Below are 25,670 nucleotides of genomic sequence, written 5' to 3' on the forward strand. Positions count from 1 at the left end.
CGGTGATATATATATATATATATATATATATATATATATATAAAAGGAGTATTCTGTAAGGATATTGGTTGTTGGTGCCATTTCTTGCAATCTTGATTAATTTATCATAATAACCATGTCTAAAATCCAAATTGGTTTTGAATTAGATTATAAGTTGATATATGAGATTGATTATTTCAATTTTATATTGTTTTATCTTAAATTCCAGTTAAAATAGATTGATGAAGTTCAAATCCAGTTCGAGTTAAATGTTGAATTAATAAAGCTTTAGATTGATTTATTAGATAATTTTGAGTTTAATAACAATAATAAGCAATTAAAAGATTAAAGATAAGATAATAATAATTAAAATCATTTTAGGACTTTATTGTTCTTGTTATGATCGGGTAATGATGATAGAAAGCTCATGCTTTTGAAGTAAATCAATTGCTTAAGCGCTAAACCATGCCATTTTTTTCTAGCTAGTGAAGTCATTCAAGAGAGATTTTGAATTGAAACAAAGAAAAAGGAAAGGAAAATGATGTATTGATGACTCGAAATTGAAAATGACAAGCATAAGAGGCTTAACAGAACAAAAACAGTTCGTATATACAAACATTATATGAACATAAATCATCATCTTTGCTTGTAAGTGTGATTGGATACAAGAAACTACATGAAGACAAGGAAACTAACATGGAGATCCAATTGTTATTTAAAACTTTGCCGTCTGGCTATTTTGAAGTACGTGACTTCGTGTTTCCTTGTTTTTTTCTCTTAGATGACAAAGGCAGGACTCTGCCGCCGCCACCCCCATCTCCTTCCCACCACCACCCATTTAGCTCCTCAAGATGAGAGGGACCATGACCAAATCCAATACACCACCAAAACATTCAATTGGGTTTTTGATTAGCATAAATATGTTGGATTTTCAATGGTTAATTATGACTTGATTGATTACAGACTAGCATTGTTTTCTGGAGTGATGTGATGGTGACCAAGTTCATCTTTTTGATAGAATTATTTCCACTTTATTGTTTGTTTTACTTGGGCTCATGGATTAGAAAGTTTTGTTCTTCGTTTTCCTAATGCAAAGAAGATGGGGAAATCATATTTGGGCTAGGCTGCTGGATTGAAGAAGTATCCAGGTCCCAACTAGTAGAGAGGCTCAGGTAGACACAAACTTCCATCTTACTGATGTGCTCAGGTTTGTTGATCTAGATTGAACTATTCATAGAGAAAAGCGGTAAGTGCATTGACCTGAATTAACTCTAATGAAATTATATATATTTTTTATTTTATAAAAAATAAAATTATTAGTATTTTGAAGAAAAAATTAATAGTTTTTAACTGAATTTTTTTCTAAATTTACCATAATTCAAATCAATCTAGATTTTTACCGAGTCAACTCTGTTTTTTATTATTGTTGGGACTCAGCATCACGGGTCACCAGATCATCAATCAGCTCCATGTTAAAGTTAGGTTTTAAAACAATGGAGATAAACATAAGTACTTAAGAAAATTAACTAGAGACAATGTTCTAGTGGGCTAGCCTCAAGTTTCAAATCAAGGGCTCAAAATGTCAACTTTGCATAAGCCAGGAGGGCTTAAATCAGGGGGTCGAACTTGCTAGAGGTATCGTGGTTTCAAGAATTATTGCACCAAACAATTTGATTTGTGGTAAATCACTATTCCAAATCATTCCATTCTCAAATCCTTTCTTTATAAAAAGGATGAATTTCTAATTTTTTATAGGTATGATCGATTATTCTGGGTATAATAGTAGATGTCCAATGTCATGTTATTAATAATAATAATAAAAAAAGTCTCTACCTTTTCTTTCAATTATTATGGGTATAATTGTAGATGTTTTAGACCACGTTATTATTAAAAAAATTCTGTATTTTTCCTTAGTTCAAATGATGCCTTAAGAAAAAGCACAATACTCAACTTAAGCTGGAGTAATTGAATAATGATTATTAAACCTGACTTGAAGTTAATTTAGTTAAGAAAATAATTTTTTGGATCCAGGATCATACAGTTTAAATAAAATTAAAAAAAAAATTAATCTCATATAAAAAAATTAAAAAATAATTTATATAAATTAAAATTAAAAAACAATTTATGTGAAAGTAAATTTTTTTTTTATATATATATATAACTATTACACATCAAAAAGTTTAGAAACATTTCATGTTAATATAAGCTATAAAAAATTTATGTGAAGCTAAATATTTATAAATTAATTTTATTTTTTTTGAATTTATTAAAAAATATAAAAAGATCATGTTCCACTTAGTTCATGCTAAATCATCCAGGTTCTGGGTTAACCTAACTAATCTCAAGTTTATTTTTAATTTATTTAAAACTTAGCTAAAAATTTAGGTAAAGTTTGATCAAGTTAATTATAAATTTAAGTTTTACTTATTTAAAAGTTGACTAATATTTAACATTATGGAATAACTTGTCGGCTAAGTAATTAATTTTTATAAGTTTTCAGGTTTTATAATTACGATTCATGAAAAAGTTTAATTTAAAATGATATGTAGATTAAAGTGGAATATATTTTCATGCTCGAAAGCTTGCATTACTTGAAGATTTCAAGAGGTAGAATCTCTCAAGTGGAAGAAAGATTGAAAGGTACTTAGCCCACAAAGTTATCCCTTTTCACAACTTGACATGTACCAAAAACTATGAATTAATTAAGCTGAAATGGCTATCCTGCGCGGGATGCTAATCTTTTCTTGAAACCCATAAGCACATGGAAGAAAACAATATAATAATAATGGCAACCTCCCTTGATACCAATCTTCTCTTGAAAAATCCATAAAGCAGCCGCCCAGTTCACGAAATGGACAAAGAACCTATACCTAAACGTTCTGATGGTGTTCTTGACTAATGTGTCCACTGCCCTCTGCACGAAAACTAATTACCATTCCTATTTATCTGCAATTTTTTATTTTTATTTTTATTATGCCCATTAATATACAAATTGCAAGACATGAAATTCTTCATTAACAATTCATTTTTTGATAAATGAATTTTGTAAAATTATTATTCAAACCAGACCTATCCCTTTCTCTGTACAAATATATATAAAATATATATATATATATCAAAGTTGCTAGCTTTATTTAAAACCAAATGCTCTACCTACCATTAAAAGGGAATACTTTTAAAAAGTGTTTTATAATATAATATTAAACACACACTAAGTTAGTAAGCTAAATACAAATAAAATAATTATGTTATCTAGATAGAACTGAAATAAAAAAATTAAAATAAATAAATAAATAGATAGATTGAATCATAAGACATAATCAAATTAAATATTAAACTAACAATAAATATTGAACATGAAATGAAACAAAACTAAATAAATTCTAATCCATTCTGAAGAACAGATAAAGAATAAAAAATGAAATTAATTAAACATGTTTAATGTTTTGAGCTTTAACAAAGGTGGGATGCTTTTTTTGAATCTCGAAACATTTTTGGCAGTTATTTCGGTTAATTAAAATGAGTCTGGTTAGGTTGGTGAATGAGGTTATTTCTGTAATTAGAGATGTATGGGAGAGAACTTAGGAATACAGGGAGGAGGAATGTTTGTAAAAGGAGAAGGAATCTCCCTCTGACAATCAACTACGAAACATCCCTACCATGATTTATCCTTAAAAGAAAGACACAGGCGTTCTCTCCTTGTCTCCTCCTCCCTGCCTCTCTTTCTGTGCAGTTTTTCTAGTATAGTTTGAAGCCAGCATGGATATCCCAGAAAGGGTTCTCCAATATAGATATCACTTTGCCATAGCCATCACTGCTCCACTTGTTCTTTCCCTGCTATTATATGCTGCTCCCAGGCTAATCACCGTTCTTGCTTACTTCTGGCCTTTATTTGCCTCCACAGCAGTCTTCTTGATACTGGTCATTGTCTTTGGTGGTGTTTCACAGTTGCAGGCAACAGATCATCATCATGGTGAAAAAGCAGGTGAAGGGCTTCTTGATTATGTTGCGGGGCAGCCAGAGAGTACTGGTGATTGAGCAATCACAAAAATAGGAGTGAAGAAATGGTTTCAGTCTTGAGTTCAAGAGCAGGACTATATGAGGTCTAATCTAGTGCCTGTTGGATGATCATGGAGAACATCTGCCAATGTATATGCCGAAGTTGTCTCGAGAAAGTTGAAAAGGAGGAGGAGAAAGCAGCTTGAAGATGTGAAATCCAATAATAGTAATAATAATAATTGTAAAGATATGTTCTTTTTATGCATCTAACTTCACTTATATCTCCTTTTAGCACCTCAATTTCTTTTTAATATTTTAAAAATTCTTAAGAACAGAAACACCTTCCTGATTAACTCAAACTTAATTAAAGAAATCTATTTTAATATATGTATTTTCAGACAAAATTAAGTTTGAAAAATGATTGTTTCGCAACCTGTTTCTCTACATTAAGAATGAACACCTGCCTTAGCGTGATTCTATTTTGTGTTGAATAAGAGTTAAATATTTTAGTGTTTAGTGTTTTCAATCATGATAAAATAATGCTAATCTGTATCTTCAATTGTGAGAAATTGCCCAAACAAGACGTTGAGCACTAGCTTCTCTTCGCATATTTAGAATATTAAATTTATTTCTATTTCCATATTAATTTATTCCATTTTTAATTTTTTAAGGTGTATGTAACTGGAAATGATGAGTTGTCGCCATCTTTTGTGTTTAGTTATAAATAATTTTTCACTTTTTTTTTAAAAAAAGCTGTGAATATTTTCTATTTCCATATTAATTTATTCCATTTTTAAGGCCATGTGTGTTTGTCAATTATCCAATAAAATTTATAACAATAAATAGTAGATTTGTTTAAGAAATTAAATATTGTAATTTGTAGGATTTGTGTATTTGGTTATTTGGATATGGTTTCATTCAACGTACACTGTCAAGATGTATGAACTTCTATAATCTATGCTTTACCGGGTAGGAATTGATTTTGATTATTTACATAGTTATAAAATCTAATTTAGTAAGTTTCAGGTCAAGATTTGGAATGATTATTTTTTTTAAAAAAATAAAAATTAATAAATTAACAAATAGGTTTTGACTGGATCAAACCCAGATCAATTGGATTAGTAGATTAATTTAAATTTCTAACTAAATTAATCATATTTTTATTTTTATTTTTTATTTAACATAAATTGATTTAACTCTGAGTAAGTATGAATTTTAAAACTGTCAAAGACAAATTTAAACCTTAGTATTGTCATGGAGGAAACAACATAACTGAGTAGTTTGATTACTTTTTCCATTCATAACTTGCAGAGGCAATGGGTGTATATATTTTCAACTTGCGTACAGGGGACAGATTGCTCTACATATAGACTTACAGCTGCGCACATCGTATAATCTCTTTTAGAGGTATACAAAGTGAAGCATTTCAATAAATCTTTCCACGCAAAGCAGCAGAAAAATGCTCTCCCTTTCAAGAAATTATTCAAGTTCGAGAAATTTTGAAACCATTTCCAAAAAATGATGATTACTTTGCCCTTTTTTGCAGAAACTAGGATGTTTTCTAAATAATTGAAAATGGATGTCATTTGCATAGAATTCAGCATGCTTAAGAATGGCAAACAGTACGATTAATTTTCATAGAATATGTATATGGTCTAGTAGTGGAGAGCTTCTGCAAATGTTAGAAGGTCACAAGTTCAAATCCTTTCATATATGGAGCAATTATTTGATAAGAAAATGTTGATGTATATATACATGGTATTAAAAAATACATAAGATCAAAATGGCAAGTGCTTCTCATCATTTTTGGAACAGATCTAATTCAATTTGAAGAGCTGTAGGCGAGGGAAAGATTTTATTAATGTTTTTCAAATTTCCTTAACTAGTTATAAGAGGATTGGGGATTTGACATACGCAGGAATGTCTGTGCTAAGATGACTGAGAAGGAGTTATATCTGATTCTGTCAAGGTCCCTGACTGATCAACATCGAGTTTTCTGAATCTCTCCATCACTAATGAAATATCTTCCTGGCTTATCTTCCCCATCTCCTTCAATGCGTACACAGTGAACTCTGCAGCACTGATCAACAAGCCAAAAATTGGATGCACATACAAATTTTTCAAGGCATTGGTAACGGGACAAGGGCAGGGATAAATTGTGCTATGATCAGCTGTTCCTTACCTTACAGTTTTATCATGATCGATATCTGCTTCCTCGAGATCTGAGGCTGTGACATTTCGAGCAAGAACCCGTTGAACGAGTAATCTTTGCCTCTTTTCAGTGTATAATTCAGCAAGGTAGAGAAAGAATTGAGCTAAGCAAATCGTGCTGCTCAGTATCCAGAAGACAGCAAATACTCGACCAGCCCTGGTTGAGAAGCTATCATCTCCGTATCCAAGAGTAGTGATGGAAGAACAGACACAGTAAAATGCATCAACAAATTCGAAACTCTCAACTAGAAATAAGAAGATGGTTCCAACTATTATGAGGAGAAAGAGAAGGATTAGGGCGAGAAGAAACTTGTACTTGACTTTATGTGTTTCAACCTCTTCTAGGATCTCAGATAAACCAGTTTTTTGATTCATGTGCATTGCTCTAACCAAGAGAATCTCCTGCTTTTCCACGATGTAATCCGCTGCCTTGCTGAGAATTATCCCACCAAGAGCCATGCCTGCAAAAACATAAACGCACGAAAGAAGCTTGGCCAATGTGGTATGAGGCACTAGATCTCCATATCCAACTGTTGTCATTGTCACAACAGAGAAGTAAACAGCATCAACAATCCCATTTGTTTTCTTGCCTTCGATCTGATTCATGACAAGGGAGAAACATAGAGTGCCTGCACCTAGATAGATAGCCAAGACAAGGAACACTTTCTTGAAGCTATAATCTTGATTCTCAAGAAATGATTCAAGCCATTTGAGAGATGAGTTGCCATCCTGCTCAGGATGTTTGATCTCTGTTACATTGACATTCATAGGCTGCCTAAATCTTCTTCTCTGAAGAGCATTCTTTTCATCTGGAAGCAACGACAGCGTCGCATCATCACTGGCCATCAAGAACAAGAAGAATAGAGATGCAAGCCCTTCAAATTATACCCTGCATGGAAACGTAAAACCAATGAATTTTTTCCTGTCTAATTTGAAACTTGCATTCCATAAAGAAATTAACAGAAGGAAAGGAGAAAGATATCAAAGACCATGGGAATTATTGAAGAGGGAAAGTTTTGGATTTACCTCTCAAAACTCTTAAAAAATTGTTGATGTTTCAGACCCCATGTAAATCTTGAAAGATCAATGCAAATTGATAATCACAAAAATCACGCTAATGTTTCCATGTGGCTTAAGTTCTTGCCCGTAATAAAGTCCTGATTTTGGGATTGCAGTTACCAAATCCAGAGGAAGTCAAAACCTGCCATGATCGAAGCGGTAAGTCAAATTCTTGGTCCTTGTTATTTGAAGCAAATCAGTCAGTCATAAGCTGGACAGCATTAATTTAAAACTTTTATTTGACAAGTTTGCCTCGTTTAGAATTAAAAATGTAATAAATTCTTTCCTTCTTCCACAAGTCCAACTCTTAACACACGGAGGCGAGCGCTATACTAAGCTTAGATTAAAAATAATATAAAAAATATTCAAGCCATATAAAGTTATTTGAACTTTTTATTAAGGTTTGTTTTGAAATCTTTTAGCATAACCTCTTGCATAATCTAAATTTAAAAGTAATACATGTGAGAGTTGTTTGAACATTTTATTAAGGTTAATTATGACGTGTTTATTTATGCAATCATGCTGCGATGTTTAAAATAATTATTTTTTTTGAATTTTTTTATATATTAATATAAAAAATAATTTAACATATTTATTTAAAAAAAATTAAAAATGAACAGCTATTAAAAAAAAAAACTATCTTAGCTTCTTTTGCTAAGAATAGCCTTGCACTTAAGAGAGGGTAATAATAAGAGGATGAAATTAGAAAATAAAAATTATTAGACCAAAATAAAATACAATGAAGAATAGAAGGACCAAATGCACCACTAACCATTTTGTTTTAGCTACTGCAAGAAGATGAAACAGAAACACAAGTTAAAGAGCTCTCAAAGTCTCAACGCCGGCTGTCTCTCCCGTCTTCAACGGGTACGCACTGAGATTGTTCTTTTGTTTTTCCTTAAGGTCAGAGAAATTTCATAAAACGGGTAGTTAGTTTAGTGCTTTCTTTTGATTCTTGTTTTTCTTTTCCAGTGAAGGGTTTATGCTGCCAGCTTTCTTAGAAAGGTTTAGAGAGAGTATTTATGTACAATTGAGACAGTTAAAGATTGATAGGTTTTAGTTTTTGAAGTGGAATTAATGACATCTGTGCCGTCGAAAAATATATGGATAAAGAGGCAGCAATGCCCATGTGGGGATTGGAAATGTTATGTTACTTGTGAAGGAGATGTTGAAGAGACATCTGTAGCATCTCAGTTGGAAAAAAATGAAACTTTTCAATCTGATTCAATGGTTTCTCCTTATGTAGGAATGGTGTTTAAGAGTGATGATGATGCGTTCGAGTATTATGGGAATTTTGCTAGGAAAAATGGGTTTTCTATTAGGAAAGAGAGGTCAAGATTGAGCCCTCAATTGGGTATTTATAAACGTGATTTTGTTTGTTATCGTTCGGGGTTTGCGCCGGCTAGGAAGAAGTCGACTGCAGAACACCATAGGGATAGGAAATCAGTGCGGTGTGGATGTGATGCAAAAATGTATTTGTCAAAGGAAGTTGTTGAAGGGGTTTCTCAATGGTTTGTTGTGCAATTTAGCAATGTGCATAATCATGAGCTTTTGGAAGATGATCAAGTGAGGCTCCTTCCAGCTTATCGGAAGATTCAAGAGGCAGATCAGGAGAGGATTCTTTTGCTTTCAAAAGCTGGGTTCCCAATACATCGAATAGTGAAGGTGTTAGAGTTGGAAAAGGGTATTCAAGGTGGGCAATTGCCTTTTCTAGAGAGGGATGTTAGGAATTTTGTTCAAAATCGCAAGAAGATTGTTCAAGAGAATGATGCTTTGCTCACTGAAAAGAGAGAGAATGATAGTATGGAACTTCTTGAGGCGTGCAAAGTTACCAAAGAGATGGATGGAGATTTTGTTTATGATTTCACAACGGATGAGAATGATAAGGTTGAGAACATTGCGTGGTCGTATGGTGACTCTGTTCGTGCATACACGTTGTTTGGTGATGTGGTTTATTTTGACACTAGTTATCGTTCTATCACATATGGCATGCTCTTAGGCGTATGGCTTGGAATTGACAACAATGGGAAGACCATATTCTTTGGCTGTGTTCTGTTGCAGGATGAGACGGCTCGTTCCTTTGCATGGGCTTTGCAGGTTTACTAATTCAATCCCATGAGTTGATTTTATTTCTCTGTGTATTTTTCTCTTGCAATTACCATTTTATGTTTTTATCACAGGCTTTTGTCCATCTTATGAAAGGAAAATGTCCACAAACAATTCTAACTGACCTTGAACTGGGGCTTAAGGATGCTGTTAGAAGGGAATTACCTAGCACCAGACACGCTATATCTATATGGAATATTCAACCCAAGATATCCAGTTGGTTTTTCCTTTCCCTTGGGGCTAGATATCCAGAATTTAAATCGATGTTTGATGATTTGTATCATGCTGAGAATGCAGATGATTTTGAACATAGATGGAGTCAGATGGTTTCTATGTTTGGATTTGGTTCAGATAAACACATTGCTTTACTCTATTCTCTTCGTGCATCCTGGGCATCATCCTATATGAGAGGTTACTTTCTTGCTCGGATGGCGACATCAGCATATTTGAAATCTGTAGAGTCATTTCTGAAAGCAATCTGTTGTGCACAAACATGTTTACGGAGCTTCTTTGAACAGGTATATCAAAGGCATATATTTTTTTGAAACTCTTGAATGGGAAGGTTTTTGTTGAAATTTTTGTCTTGTTGATTTTTTTTTTTGTTGGTACTCTTGTAGGTTGGTAGTTCCTCCAATTTCCAGAACCAGCTACGTCAAGAGATGCAGTACATGCTCACTAAAACATGCATGCCTATTGAAGAGCATGCACGTAATTTTCTTACACCTTTTGCCTTCAATGATTTCCAACATGAATTGGTGCTCTCAATGCAATGTGCTCTGTCTGAAATGCCGGATGGATCATATCTTGTACACCACTACAAAAAGATGGATGTTGAGCGTTTTGTAATATGGATACCAGAAGATGAACAGATTCACTGCACCTGTAAGGAATTTGAGTCTTCAGGGATGTTGTGCAGACACACTCTTCGGGTGTTCATCCTGAAAAACTACTTTCAGCTTCCTGAAAAATATTATCTTAGCAGATGGCGAAGGGAAAGCTCTCTAGTTTTCTATGATAATCAAGATACTCAAACTAATGATGATGGATGGTTTCAAGAATTTCAATCCCTGACTGAAACTCTGTTAACAGAGTCATCAATCACAAAGGAGCGTTCTGATTATGTCCATAGGGAACTGCCAAAGGAACTGAAAAGACTTATCAGTGAGGTTAGAAAAATGCCAGAAAGTGATGGAGTTGCTATGGATTTAACACTTTCACCATCTAGTTAATTTACAGTAGGTGCAAATATGTCTGGTAACTTACCAAGGGGACGGCATGATCATTGGCAGGAAGATGTCTGGGGGTTTTTATTGCTCATTTTCATCAGAAAGAGAATTTTGGAAAGAAGAGCTAACCTGAAGTAGATGTATGAAGTGTTGCTGAGATGCAACAAGTTGACATTGTTTCCTTTGTGAATAACTATGGAAGACTGCAAAAAATATGAATTGGACCGAAATGAACTTAACCAAGGTGATGTACTACATAAATTATCAAAAATGTGTTTTGCTAAACAAAAGAATGACAGTAAAAGAGATTTTTCTTATCGTGTTCTTGGCTTTTTATTTCTTTCTAAGAACCTTAATGTCATTTGCCTAACTGCTTGTTCTTGTCATGAACACATGCTAAAACATTTTCCATGCTTTCTCTTGCTGCGGTCATTTCCAGTTGTGCACAAATGGAATAGGTTGTAGTTTTCAATCTTCTTTCTTTAGTCTCAAAGGGAACAAGATAGAAGGGATGGAAAACAAAAAAAAAAAAAAAGAACAAGAAAAAGAGGCTGCATTTGTAGCTCTTTGTAAATTCTCTCTTCAATTTGGTGATTAATTAAGTAATTCTAGCTGTCTGTAAACCCAATCACATTTGATAGTTTTGTGGCTGATTACTTAACAATCCTTTTTTTAATGTTTTGAAGTCTGCTTGTTAGGAAGTCGACAACTATCTGCCAATATGTGGAAGAGATAGTAGTTTTATTTTTCATCAATTATTGTTTCCTTTATATCAGGCACCATTATACATTGAGAGGTTGTTGTGTATACATTATAATAGATATTCCACTTTTAAGACATAGGCTATCTGATGTTAGGAAAGTCTACTACAAATTTTCCTAACTAACATCATAGGAAAAATGACGATGCTTAAAGTTTACTGGTTGAAATAACTGAATTTCTGCTTATGTTATTAATTCGTAGAAAAAGCATAAAGGACTGATCTGACTGTTGTGTTGTTCATAAACATCTACCCTTATTTGTTCTGTCTTCTGCAGTTGATACCTTTTGTTGTACAATAGGTCGACAGAGTGTTGGTGGTTGTGCCAACAGTTTCTATATAAATTAATATTTATATCTGAAATTGAGAAATGAATACAAGTGTCTGATTATGAGTAGTCACGACTTCCACAAGCAACTGAAATGATATTAATCTATTTATTCCCAAACATAAGAGCATGTGAGCCATGTTACTTTTTGATGGATTTGTTCACCAAGATAACAAAATCTTATTACTTTATGGGTTTTTTCTAATTTTTTAACAAGTGCATGATGGATCGTGTTATCTGCCTGATGTTTGAGAAGGCTCCATTTAATCCCAGAGTTTTATTTCTTGTATTGTTTGATTGTGTTATAATCTATTCAATCTGATGGACAAGGCTTATCTGAGTCGAGTTTAATTGTGGTGATCTATATGATAATTACTATAGGTTTTTAAACAGTTATGAATATGATTCGATATAACTAGGAATTCCAGAGGATGCAATTGTGCTGCTAGCATCAGGTATCCATTTACGCACACATAAATGTACACATGCATCTATGCAGCCAAGTATGTAGGCTATAGAATCTTTGTTGATTTTGAAATCATTGACATCTAGAGCAGCTTGTCATCTTCTTGGCTCCCCATAAACTCATGCCTGGAAGAATTGAAATAATTTTTGGTTTACCAATATGCTTGTTACAATTTTGCCATTTAAATGCCACAAAATTTTGAACCAAATGCTTTAGTTGTTGAGGTGAAGTTTGTCAAAGCTGGTTCATCATAGATGATAATGAACTGTATAATTGTGTTTTTTTGTGGTTCCATTTGCATCACTGCTCTAAAAGTTTTGTGCCCATCGGAGCTTCTGGACAAACTGAAGCATGCAGAAAATTAGGTGTGTTTTTGTGATAGCTAATATTGTTTCTTGGTTTAAGCTTCGACTGTTGCCACCCTTTTTTACATGATATTTTTCCTGTGTGAAACTTTTTTTCTACCTCTCAACCTTTTACTGAAAACATTCATACGCAAAATGCCAAGAACCACAAGTTATAGCTGATTGGTGTGTGCATGATTCACTAGTTTATTGATCTATGGCATGTCCATGTTTGATTTTTTTCCCCTGAAGGATTTTTAAGACTCTGCCTACCATACAAGTGTCCTCAAGTAGGATTTCAAGGATCCACACATTCACATTATTGTACTGATTTTTGTACATTCAGGATCATGCATTCTTTCATTTAAAAAATTGTTTTCTTTAAGAGTGATTGCTAAACTGTTAGACACTAGAATTATTGGCAATAATTTCTCACTTACTGTCTTGTCTTCGTTTGCAGACAGATGGAAAAGGAGTTCTAGTTCCAGTCAATCCAACCCATTCTCTCATTGAGGCCCTTCTAGATTTATCCCCCATGTTGCAGGTATGCATTTGACATGGTTCATTCATTTCAAATCTTTATTCAGGGAGGGGTCCCTCTTGATTAGAAACCGTGGCCATGATGTTTGTCAGGAAAATTAAATAGAGGGAGTAGAAATGAAAGCTGCCGAGTTCTAACCACATAAGCATGCCAACTTTATTGAATGGTCGGTTTCTGTACTGTACCATGTAGTAGATGACAAAAGGGCATTACATTTCTGCTCTTAATTTCATTATATTGTCTTCTTGTTGTAATGCAAATATCAACTCGCCAAACTTCTACCACTGTATAATATTATTGCGTCGTCATATAAAGTTGATAAGATTGCTGATTATTTTCATGAAATATAAGCATAAACACAAGTGACGGACCCTAATCTTTTGTCTTGTTAATGTTATGGGGCCATGAGCACGTGGCGGTTAGCAGCTGCAATTAGGGAACTTTTGGCAGAGAGGAGATGGAAGCACGTGGAAAGTGGTCTGAGGCTCATTTGTTGTCATTTATTTGTCTAATTGGGGGTGCATTAAGAGGATTTTTTTGAAAAAATAAAGGGGTGTGGTATGGATAATTACATGCTTAATAGGCTGATTGAAGGCTCTTTTCTCATTCTGGACAGTTGCATAGGATTTCCAATCTGGGTTTTTTCTCTTACAATTTGGGATAGATTCATATCTTTGCGGGTCATACCTGATATCATTTGATAATCAAAGTCCTATCGATATCAAAGTTTGCTTTTCATTTCTCATGAGATTTTTCTTATCCTTTCTTACATCCTTTGGAATTTGCTGTGCAAGATACATACTCTACTAGCAATCTTACAACATATGTGCTTGAAAGCTTGGTTTGAAATATTTAATATTCAAAATGAAGCCTAACCAATGATAAAAAATAAGCATTAAGCGCTCTCTCTCTATATATATATGGTTTTCATATTTTCATCTAAGGATTGTGGTTGTAAGAAATGACTGGTGTAGAAAAAGTGAAAGTCCCTCTAGTATTTGGTTAAAATTTCCCTGGTAGCCTTTTTATTTCGGTGTTTAGGGTGCTTTTTCGTGGCAGCTTTTTATTACAGCTAGGGCAATGAGTAAAGTAGAACTGCTTTTGATAGAATAGAATGAATCTAAATCTCCCTTTTAACGTAGAGAAAATAAAATATCTGTAGGATTGGATTTAAAGATGGCATTATATTATACCAACATACTTCTAGCTTGGACTGCTGAAAATCTAGAATGTAATGAAGACAGCATTTACCACATATTCCACAACCATTTAGCTTGTTTTGCACCGCCTAGACAACCGACCACAATTTTTAAACAATTTGACAAGCATCAATAATTATATTGAATACCTCAGGCAAGTTATCATATTTTATTTTGTTCACATCACATGCATCTTTTATATGCACATCCTTGTCTTTCTAGTATTTTCCACAGTGCTTGGGAGTCATGAAATCTACCTAAACCCTTTGGAATGGTAGCATCTTCTTGATTCATGCAAAACAAACTTTTTCTTGATTCATGCAAGATAGAAAGGGAAAAAAAATTGAGAGAGAGAGAGAGATTGGACTCATTATTTATTAGCTAATGTGGAGAAGAAGAGACTAGGACCACAGCTGAGTGTACAAGGCCTAGTTATTACAGTACAAGGAAAGAAACAGCTTGTACATGGTGAAAGGGAGGGATTTGAGATCGGGAAGCATTGACAAGGACTAAAAGCTAATGGACATGAAAGCTTTGCCATGAAAAACTATGACTAAAGCTTTAAACAACTGAAAATGCATACATACATATACATAAGGACTAAAAGCTAATGGACATGAAAGCTTTGCCATGAAAAACTATGACTAAAGCTTTAAACAACTGAAAATGCATACATACATATACATATATATATATATATACATATATATATATATATACATAAGGACTAAAAGCTAATGGACATGAAAGCTTTGCCATGAAAAACTATGACTAAAGCTTTAAACAACTGAAAATGCATACATACATATACATAAGGACTAAAAGCTAATGGACATGAAAGCTTTGCCATGAAAAACTATGACTAAAGCTTTAAACAACTGAAAATGCGTACATATATATATAAGGACTAAAAGCTAATGGACATGAAAGCTTTGCCATGAAAAACTATGACTAAAGCTTTAAACAACTGAAAATGCGTACATATATATATAAGGACTAAAAGCTAATGGACATGAAAGCTTTGCCATGAAAAACTATGACTAAAGCTTTAAACAACTAAAAATGCATATGATATATATGGACATGAAAGCTTTGCCATGAAAAACTAATGGACATGAAAGCTTTGCCATGAAAAACTATGACTAAAGCTTTAAACAACTAAAAATGCATATGATATATATGGACATGAAAGCTTTGCCATGAAAAACTATGACTAAAGCTTTAAACAACTATATGATATATATATATATATATATATATATATATGTATGTATTACACTGCAATTAGTTGTTGTTGAGCTTCAATCCTTATTTCTTCTTTCATTTTCCTTATAAATTCCTCAATTCTCCTGTTCAATTCTTCAGTACTTGCCAACTCCTCGTTTCCTTCTTCGTCCTCTTGTTCCACCAAGCACTCTCTTTTTTCTTCTATGCACTCCTCTTCTTCTGTAATCAAAGCTTGACTTGAAGTAGTCTCCTCCTCCTCCTCCTCCTCTTCAGTTGCAAGAACAATATCCTCTAGAGATTCAACACTTGCCACCTGAACTTCTTGATCATCAACAGCAGCCTCAGCTTTGGCAGAAGATAAGGTAGGTGCTGATGATAACTGCCTTTCATCACCAAGATTAGAGTGGTCATCAGAAGCAGGAGTTTTTGAAGAAGAAACTGAACTCTTAGCAAGAATAGCAAGGATTCCATTACAAATGAGAAACATATACTTCCTCTCTAGGTAATGACTAAGAAATGAGAATACACCAGTATGAATATATAAAATCAACGGTTTGGGATACAAAGAAAAGCCTGAAGAGAAGCAAAGAAACAAAGAAAATAAAGAGACCGAGATAAGAAAATGCAAGGTCCTTCTCAAGAAATGGTACTGGTAAGTTTGGTCCTGCATCTTTTAGGTTTCTTCTTGGCCAAAGATGTAGGAGTTTGCTCTCTTGGAAGAGGCAGTAGTCTGAAGGGTATGTGACCTTGGAAGGGAGGGTTAGGGTCTTAGTTTGGTAAGTACTCGAGATGATTTGATTGTTGAATGAAATTGAAGGGTCTCTCCTTATTTATACCAATCTCCAAGCTAGCCCCATTTTTGGTATACCTACAAAAACGACCTTGATGGCATGCGCAGAGGGCACGAAGTGGAACTCTCTAAAAGAATCAGGGGCAGAAGAGAAGAAAAGAAAAGACAAGGTGAGTCAACCTCTCCTGTTTGGTAAATTATAGTTTAAACCCTATAGTTAGGAATGCAAGCACAGATCGGAGAAATGCCTCGATATATAAAAGCAAATTGATGGAAAAAATAATAAAGTGTGAGGACGTTATTGAAGTATAGGGACTAAAATATAGTTTATCATAAGAAGTGCTTTTGCAAGCATCAAATGTAAAGAAATGCAAGAAGATCCTTTGGAAGAAAAAAAGGAGGTGGGGGTGGCTGCTTCTTTGAAGTTTCTAGAGGACACTTACAACAAGGTAGGAACAGTACCATCAAAACTAATTAATCTAGGAAAGCTGTACAGATCTTGACTACTATTATGTGGACCCTATGCTTAAAACTTCTTTTTTTTCACTTCTCCTTTGTATTTTTGGACATGTAATTTGAACTTCAACCATCAAAATTAATTAATCTAGGAAAGCTGTACAGATCCTGACTACTATTATGTGGACCCTATGCTTAATTATTTGAGTTTCCAGTTATAAAATTGTATTTTTTACCTATATGCTCAACATAAAATGAGCTCAAAAAAAAAAAACTTTAAACAATGCATGAGAGTTATTAATAAATTGTTTAAGAGTTTAGTAGTGGTTAATTTTTTTTTTAATATTAATATATTAAAATGCATGAGAGTTATTAATAAATTGTTTAAGAGTTTAGTAGTGGTTAATTTTTTTTTTAATATTAATATATTAAAACTATTTCAAATATAAAAAATATTTTTTAAATATTTTAGGAATGCATCTTTAATTATGTTCCTAAACATTGCCTAATATGTATTTTATTTTCACGGCTAGCTATGTATTTTTTTAAAAAATTAAAAATATTTTATTTAAAAATTATTTTTTAAAATTATTTAGTTTATCTAATATTAAAATAAAAATTAAAAAAAATTATTATTTTAATATATTTTTAAATAAAAAATATTTCAAAAAATAACTACTCAATTGACCACTGGATTCATTATGCACCCAAAAAATAACCATAATGAAACAAGTCATTTGCAGCTTAATTAGTATTATGAATCATGCACGAGCTTTTAATAAGGGCTAATTGCATGGAGTACCTTGTTTGCCTATAGTTTTGGAACCAAGACTCTATGGAGTGTAATTCCATCAGCGGTATCATGGCTCGAAGACTCTTATTTCGAGGAGGGAGAACTTCGACATCGAAAGGAAAGTAGTGAAATGACGAGCAGGATTAGAGATACGAAGAGGAGGCGGCAACACCCTGCATTGGACAGCTCCCTTTACAATGCTCTGTTCCATTTTCCCTGCTCCAATAAAACCCCAACTTGTGTGTCTTTGTTTGTACTGATAAAAATTGTGTCGTCTCCATTTTTGTTCTTGTGGTTGAGTCTCTGATTTGAGGCTAATGTTTACTGAAGTACTGAAGCGGGGACAAGTTACAGGTCTTCTGCTATATGTAAAGCGTGAGTGCAGCCTGTAGAGTTTTGACTTTAGAGTCGTGTTTTCTCGATGGGCTCTCTTCTGAGGCTCCATTGTTATCATCAGGCTTCAATAAAGCTTTAGCAGAAACTAAATTGGTCTTGCACTTTTTCACCCAATTTATAGTGGCCTGATATGAATGTGAAGATAAGGCAATCACAGGCTAGGTCCGAGCCTTGACCATGAACACACATAAAAGAATGCCTATGGTACTGCTTGAGAAGATAAGGCGAGCACTTGCAATATGAATGTGTCCACAGTTTACTCGTGGTCTTAATTCTTGAAGTCAGATCAGAGATCTTCTCATCTTCATATAGATTTAACAAAAGGGAAGATATGTCATAATCGTGGTTAAAATCAGAGATGCCAAGCATGACAGAAAGCACTTGAGAAACTACCCCAAAACGAGAAGATTGTACAAACAATTCCCCTATAGGCCGGGAAGATTGCGTAAACAGCACCTGTGCGTACTCTTCGTCACATTGTCCCAAAACTCTAACTAATACCTTCTCATCATCCATGGCCTTCAGAAACCACATAAACCCTAAAGATATATACAGCTCCCAAAACAAGAAACCTTGAATGCTCATACGGGAAATTAAACTTGAGGAAAATCATTTCTTGAGGTTTCTTGTTTTATAGGTGTGAATTCAAGCAGTGGTGGCTTTTCTATGTGCTTGGTTGCACACAATTTCTCGTGGGACACGCTAGAGCTTTTTTGGGGTTACTTCCTCTTATATGTTTTAGATTAATGTTAGTGTTTTATTTTATGGATTTTAAAATTAATAATTATATAAGGTTACTTTATATATATTTTAATTAATTTTATAGATTTTAAAATTAATAATTATATAAACTTTTAATAATTCATTAAATATGGCTTTGTGAGATAGATATTTGGCACGCTTGAGGTTTGATGTGGCTTTTATGGGAGAATATGAAGGGTGCATCCTAGCTAGGAGGTGAAATTGATATCTTATAATTTTTAACGTGTAAAAAAAATTATAATGATTGTTTTTAAAGTATTTTTTATTTATAAATATATTAAAAAATTATTTTTGAAATTACCAGAAAAATTAATTTGAATTAAATTTTTTTATTTTTTTAAATATTTTAAAAACAAAAAACAAAAATACTGTTCATTTTTTATGCTTAAATCGGAGTACTTACTGGAATTATGGGGTGTGTGGCTGTATTTATTTATTTATTTATTTATTTATGCACACACCTTATCTCCAACATGTTATCTCTTGTGGACAGGATGTAGGGATCCAAGTTCAATGTGGATGCTTACAAGTTTCCACACCCAGAGAACCTATCATGTATTTGTCATTTAAGGCAATGGGACCCATCATGCCTCCATAAAATTAGTAACCATGCTCAATTACTAATAGTTTTATTGATAAAGTTATTAAACTTCCCTTGTTATAAAAATTAGGTCATGTGTTGTTGTTTTTTTTAAAAAAAATTATTTTGAAAAAAAATTAAAATTGGTTTTCACCCCTAATCTAAATCACTAGTGAATTTGGTTGGACTTGATTTTTTTTTAAATTTAATCTTAGTTAAATTTTAAATTGGTTACATCATAAATTAATTTCTTAAACTAAATTGAGTTTAAAAATATTAATTTGTTTAATAATTTTAATTTATAAGATGTTAAAATTTGTTTAATGTTTCTATAGATATATTTATAAACATGTTAAAACCATATTTTTTTAAAATTAAATATTTTTTGTTTAAAATTAATTTTTTATATTTTTAGATTATTTAATGTGTTAATGTGAAAAATAATTTTTAAAAATTAAAAAAATATTATTATTTTAATATGTTTACAAACTAAAACATTACTAAATTTGAATTCCTACTCCAACTCTACCAGCCTAGCTAAAGCACTGGGGGTCATAATTAATAATATTAATTAAAATATTAAGGGAATTTTAAAGGTCTAAAATCATTTTTATTAAAAAATATTAAATTATTATTTGAATTTTTGTGAAATATTTAGCTAAAATTTTGATTTAAAAACTCAATTATTGAGTCCTTATATTGTCATGTTTTTGTAAGTTAGTTCTTATATTAATATTAATTTTTCAAGAAAATTTTTAATTATTTTTTAAAACATCCATTCTTTCTAATCAAATTAAAAAAAAAGGTAATTATTTTCTTAAAATAAAAAATTAAACAACCAACTTTTGCCAGACCATCAAGGAGCTATGATTTTGAAACCCTAAATTATCATTTGCTCAATTAGACATTTTTAGGGGATTTAGGTTTTAACACTTTCCTTACAAAACAAAAAGTATTTGACTTTTTTCAACAAAAACAACACCACAAATTTCTCTTCATTTATTGTCAACATAAACCCATTTTATCCCGTGTTTTTGTCACAATTTCTTTGCACTCTCAACTCTCAACAATTGAAGCCCATTTACCCGTTTCTTTTTATGTCTTTGCATATCAATCTTGAACTCACCAGTCCCTCTTTTTGGCTTCTTTGTTGGTGCCTCATTGATGGCCCTGACCCTAAGCTCTATGAAGCCTCTCAAGCTGAGTTAGACCCTCTTTGTTAGGGTTTAAAAGCCAAATATTGTCTTTTTAGTCTCTTTTAGGCTGTTTTACTTGCAACCTAGTTGCTGGCTGCTGTTTGTTTGCTTGATAGAGAGGATAGTTTGGATAAAGTTTGTGTCTTGCGGGAGATTTTCAAGCAAAGGTGAGTTTTTTTCTCAAATGGGTTTGGTTTATTTTTTGTTAATGTTTGTTGTATGTAACTGTTTTTTTAAGTTCTTTGGGTGCCCGTCAGGATTTTATGAACCAGGTTAGTTTATTTAGTATCAAAGGTTTATTGCTTGAGTTGGTGAATTTCAGGAAAAAATGTTGATCGAAACCATAAATTTGAGATTTTGAGCTCTTTTGGGGAGGTGATCAGTATGTCTGCAAATGATGATGCTTTTGTGGCGTGGGAGGAGCATATTATATGCCATGAACGTGGTAGCCGTGTGGTTCACTATCACTTGAAGGATACGTTTGGAGATCTAGTTCTTGCTGTTATAGGGACTGAGAGAAGCATAAGGCACATGACATATGTAGTTTCCGACGAGTTCTTGGAAGCCTATGGGTCCAACGAGTCCATCAATGCATCTACGAAATGGAGAGCCCGGCGAGAAGTTGTGGACTGGTTGACATCGATGGTATCAAATGAAGGATCCCCTCTACATGTTTCGAGTATGTGCTTTATGTGTTACAAGTTATTAGTTTTAATTTCATTGGTTTATATGGAATGATATTGAAGAATTACAGTTCTTATTTTGTAGTTGTATTTGTGAGTACAGTAAACACATTGCCTCACCAATCTAGTTTTGAGTGTGTCATACAGCCTTAGGAGTAAATTGCTTGTGATATTCTGCTTTACTATTGGCACTGAATTCTGATTTGAATATCATATGAACATTTGTGTTAAATCATTGGATTATGTCCTTGCTGTATTTCTGTGTTATCGGAGTTGGTCAAGCATTGCCATTTTTGGAGTTTTAAATTGCATATATTGCAACTCAGTTTCTTAAGGTGGAAAGCTAGTTATGCCAAAATATTCGTTAGTCATTTGGACCCTGTGATGTGAGCTGATTTTGCATTTTATACTGTAATGGAGCATATGAAACATGTGCTTAGTTTATCTATTGATGCGGTCAATATTTTAGCCACCAAAGACCATGCTCCACCACTACAACAGGTTGGGTATCATGCTTTTCTTTTAATCAAAAATCCAAAACTGTGTTTTGAATTTTGTTGCGCACTTGCTTAGACATTTAACCCTATGTGTGTGAACTCACTCACATAGACAAAATACAAAATTGCATGATTGGTCGTAAAGTTAATAGGTTACTCTCATTGAAGAGTAGTATTCTAGGAAACTTCCAATATAATTACATTTAAATTGTTTGTGAGCAATGCACATATGCATCCTAGATTTAATGATGAGATGTTAGACAGAAAACCAGATGCCAGAATTATGGGTATGAGTTTGTGATCTGTGTTACTTCATCTAGTAATTTGTTATACTTGAAAAGGGTAAAGGAAAATGTGTGGAAAAGGCATAAGGATAGGCAGCCTCTCATATGCTATACATGATTTTTGTATTATAATGATTTTTGTAATTTGGTATCATGCTTGATTCATGCCAGTCTTTTTTTCACTAGTTTTGATGTCCAAGTCACCAAAAACCATTCTCAGTTGTAAGTCTTTGATCTACAAATGGTCCTCTTAGTACATTTTTCTTCCTTTACATCTTGCATAAATCTAGTTATTTTAATTTTTGCCAAAGGGCACGAAGAGTTTTATAAATTTTCTTTGGAGTGATGCTCCCTTTCAACTGTTGGACCAGAATTTTATGAGAAATACTAAAATATCTTATGGCAGATGCACAGATAAATGGCTCAGCTCAAGGTTCAGGCTCACTTGGAGCATCAATGACTGGATTGTGTTCTTCTAAAACCTATCTACCAGTTCGGATGGTATCCATACATTGTAGTTTTTATGTACACTTTCTAGATTTCTTAATATTCTTTTTGTTCATTGATTTAACTCTGTCGCTTCAAATTCAGTCTCGAAGCAAATTGAAGGTTCCAAATCCACACATTAAGTGGTCTGGTGCTGCATGGATATGTGCTAAAGAACTCAGGCACTACCCAGCCTTTTTTAGGAATGGGACTACCATAACTGTAAGTGTTAACACATTGACTAGTTGTTTCTTTATCTAGTTGCAAAATTGTCTTTGTTGACTGGTGTTGCTTTTATTCATTCCATGCACAACCTTAACCTTATTAATTATGATCATTACTATTAACTTTTTTAAAAAAAAAAAAATTGGTGGTTAGGTCCATTCCTTTTTAAAAAAAAATTGGTGGTTAGGTCCATTCCTTTGTGTTCATAATGGCTGAAGAAAAAAGCCGCTACCTTGGATACCTGGAAGATATGTATGAAGACAAGAAGGGGCGGAAAAAGGTAAAGGTGCGATGGTTTCACCACAACCAGGAAGTCAAGGGTGTAATTCCTCAACTGAATCCACACCCCCAAGAAGTTTTTATCACACCTAATGTCCAAGTGATCAATGCTGAGTACATTGATTGTCCGGCAACAGTATTGACACCCAGGCATTATGATAAATGCGTGGCTGTTGTTCCACATGCATCAACGCTTGGTGTCCACATGTGCTTTAGGCAGTTTAAAAACAACAAGATCAAGCCATTTGCTCTTACTAAATTGCATGGATACTCTAATCAAGCAATCCTCTCTACTTTGGATGGATCTATTGTCCCCGAGCAAAAGGTTAGGTACCATAATCAATACAAGGAAGATGATGAAGAATTGACCCATGATAACTGTACCAGAGTGGGTAGCAAGAGAAATAGAACTTCCAAGGAGCAAGACAGACTTGAGAGTAGATCAGATCTCAGAAATTGGGGCTGTGGAAACCCGATAACAAAATGTAAATCAGGATACCCAAAACTGAAGCTACGGTTATCAAAGAAAACCATGGGCATTGAATTTGTTATGCCCCATTTCAAATGTTCTGCTCCTTTCAAAGTGAATGAAAAGATAGAGCTGCTCTGCCAAGATAGTGGCGTTCGAGGCTGTTGGTTTAGATGTAAGGTCTTGCAGGCCACTCAGAAGCATCTGAAAGTCCAATATGAAGATATCCAGGATGTGGAGGGATTTGGAAATCTAGAGGTTTGCAAATTCTCCTGGGATCTCCTTTTTTATACTCATAATAACTAAATTTTGGTGGTGCTAGGGCAAACATCTGGTAGGATCATGAAATTGCCTAATTCCATGCTCTCCCTCTATAGAAGAGGTTGTATGTTTGATTTTTGAATCCACTTCCTCAAATTATCAGAACTTTACATTTCACCCTTGCCTCGGAATGATCACCTTAGAGTGATCAAAAAACATTTTGATTCTTTAGTAAAACCATATTGGGGTGCATTACTTGGTCATAAAAATCATTTGGTGACTCCAATGTGGACATGCGCATGTGTAACATTTTCCCATTCTCTTCAAATCTAACCTGCAATGGGATTGATTTTTGGATTTTTTTTTTTTGTTGTTGTCTAGGAATGGGTCCCTTCTTCTAGAGTGGCTGCTCCTGATAAACTTGGCATGAGATGTTTTGGGCGCCAGACAATCCGGCCACATCCTCAAAATCATTCTGCTGAAAATGTTTTTGAGGTTGGAACACCAATTGATGCATGGTGGAGTGATGGGTGGTGGGAAGGCATTGCAGTGGGAGTAGACATCTCTGGAGGTGACTGTCTACGAGTTTACCTGCCTGGTATGCTACCATACAGCAATATTCTTTTCCATTCTTTTTTTAATCACATTGACCATCTGGCATGAGATGCATTCGCTCATGCATATTAATTATGCTTGTTAATAACCATAGTTAATGATGTAATTAGATGAAGGCAAGTTCCTGGCTGTCCCAAGGAAGAATACGAGGAGTTCCAGAGATTGGGTTGATAACAAATGGGTTGATGTAATGGCAAAGCCTGATATACTCCATCATCTATCCTCAGATGTCATTTCAAGCATCAAGCTCCAGGCACAAGGGCGTGATAGTGCTGCATCACTGGAGCACAAAGTTGTCAAAACTTCCAGACTTGAAGCTATTGAAGAAGATGAACCCTTACCTGGTTCAGTTGTGTCTTATGACCTCAAAAATGTAAAGGAGGTCTATTTGAGACATAGGCCTGATGTAAATGAGAAGGATGAGCTAAAAATACATGGAGGTGTTGATAATGATTATGTTAGTGGTGATTGTGATGGTGAGGAGAAAGCGAACATTGCTGCTGATGGTGGTGGTGAAGAGAATGTTGGGAATAACACTGGGTTGCTATTGGAGGATGATCTTAAATCTGTTAACAAGACAAGTGAAGCAGCGAAAGCTTTAGAAATGATCAACCAAGTTGCATGAATAATAGATGGCGTAGTTAGACTGAAGTTTTAACTCTGAAGGCATCTTGAAGGTGGTTAGATGGCTTCCTGTATATAAAGATAGAGAATCCAAGCTGTGTATCCGAAGACTGGCAAGTTTCTCTAACTTCAAGAGAATTGACAGGTGTATAGGAATGCAAACCAACTTTTACCGAAATCAACTTGTTGTCAGAGGATGTTTGGTTTAGAACTTTGATGGGATCAAGTTAAGCTAGACAGTAGCTCGGCTCAATCATAGAATAGTTTATGCTTCGGTATCAGTTCAATCTTAGGATAGTCTGTAATAGTTTGTGTTTTGGTCTGCACTGGGTGGTGTATGCCAGTGAACGATGGTGTATGTGCAACTTAAGACTGCCCTTTTGTGTCTTATAGGCTTATGTTACAGTACGCGTCTGCATTTTGGTCGAGGCTTATTTTTACAGTTTAGTTTCAAGTTTTAACTGTAAAGGCTGCAAGGTTGTTTTTGTATGGAGAAAGAAATAAAATGTCATAGCAGTTGTTATTTCTACCCGCCATCGTCCTTTCCTACCATTGGAAGGCAAGAAAAGTGACAGCATTTGGGCGACTCCTAGGTACAACTTTCAAAGCCTTTCGGAGTTTGCTCATGAATAGTTGGATTCATTTGGACAGTGGATTCAGAGAATTTATTAAATCTTTTTTAATAGAGTAGACCAATTCGAAGAGTACATTCTAAAATCATCGTATCGTCCACAAAAAAAAAAAAAAAAAAAAATTTTTTTTTTTATTAAATCTTTTTTAATAGAGTAGACCAATTCGAAGAGTACATTCTAAAATCATCGTATCGTCC

General features: G+C 33.8%; 3 protein-coding genes across 6 annotated transcripts; 2 read left to right on the forward strand and 1 right to left on the reverse strand.

The window, feature by feature from the left end:
* Positions 1–5,703: 5,703 nt before the first annotated feature.
* Positions 5,704–7,389, reverse strand: LOC105136495 (two pore potassium channel a-like). The gene is made up of 3 exons (XM_011041876.1): positions 7,216–7,389; positions 6,161–7,078; positions 5,704–6,058 (listed from the first exon to the last, which is right to left on the reverse strand). The coding sequence occupies exons 2-3, from the start codon at positions 7,033–7,035 to the stop codon at positions 5,908–5,910; spliced, it is 1,026 nt and encodes a 341-aa protein (XP_011040178.1). The 5' UTR covers positions 7,036–7,078; positions 7,216–7,389; the 3' UTR covers positions 5,704–5,907.
* Positions 7,390–8,028: 639 nt separating this feature from the next.
* LOC105136494 (putative protein FAR1-RELATED SEQUENCE 10) lies at positions 8,029–13,762 on the forward strand. Of its 4 annotated transcripts, none has more exons than XR_844351.1 (6): positions 8,029–8,115; positions 8,221–9,345; positions 9,429–9,872; positions 9,972–10,824; positions 12,050–12,123; positions 12,939–13,014. XR_844351.1 is itself a non-coding variant. In XM_011041873.1 (6 exons), exons 2-6 carry the CDS (start codon positions 8,326–8,328, stop codon positions 13,529–13,531), a joined length of 2,190 nt encoding a protein of 729 aa, XP_011040175.1. In that variant the 5' UTR covers positions 8,029–8,115; positions 8,221–8,325; the 3' UTR covers positions 13,532–13,762. The 4 variants fall into 4 exon arrangements, 2 of the variants coding, with proteins under 2 accessions (XP_011040175.1, XP_011040177.1); XM_011041873.1 differs by lacking the exon at positions 12,050–12,123 and adding an exon at positions 13,439–13,762 and having other exon boundaries at positions 9,972–10,520; positions 12,939–13,022; XM_011041875.1 differs by lacking the exon at positions 12,050–12,123 and adding an exon at positions 13,112–13,364 and having other exon boundaries at positions 9,972–10,520; positions 12,939–13,022.
* Positions 13,763–20,214: 6,452 nt separating this feature from the next.
* On the forward strand, positions 20,215–25,370 carry LOC105136496 (uncharacterized). Its single transcript, XM_011041877.1, has 7 exons — positions 20,215–20,585; positions 20,741–21,097; positions 22,289–22,383; positions 22,474–22,590; positions 22,781–23,599; positions 23,984–24,200; positions 24,328–25,370. Exons 2-7 carry the CDS (start codon positions 20,803–20,805, stop codon positions 24,840–24,842), a joined length of 2,058 nt encoding a protein of 685 aa, XP_011040179.1. The 5' UTR covers positions 20,215–20,585; positions 20,741–20,802; the 3' UTR covers positions 24,843–25,370.
* The last annotated feature ends 300 nt before the right edge of the window (positions 25,371–25,670 follow it).

Source organism: Populus euphratica, unplaced genomic scaffold (genome assembly GCF_000495115.2).
Source record: "Populus euphratica unplaced genomic scaffold, PopEup_1.0 scaffold142.1, whole genome shotgun sequence".
Classification (NCBI taxonomy): domain Eukaryota; kingdom Viridiplantae; phylum Streptophyta; class Magnoliopsida; order Malpighiales; family Salicaceae; genus Populus; species Populus euphratica.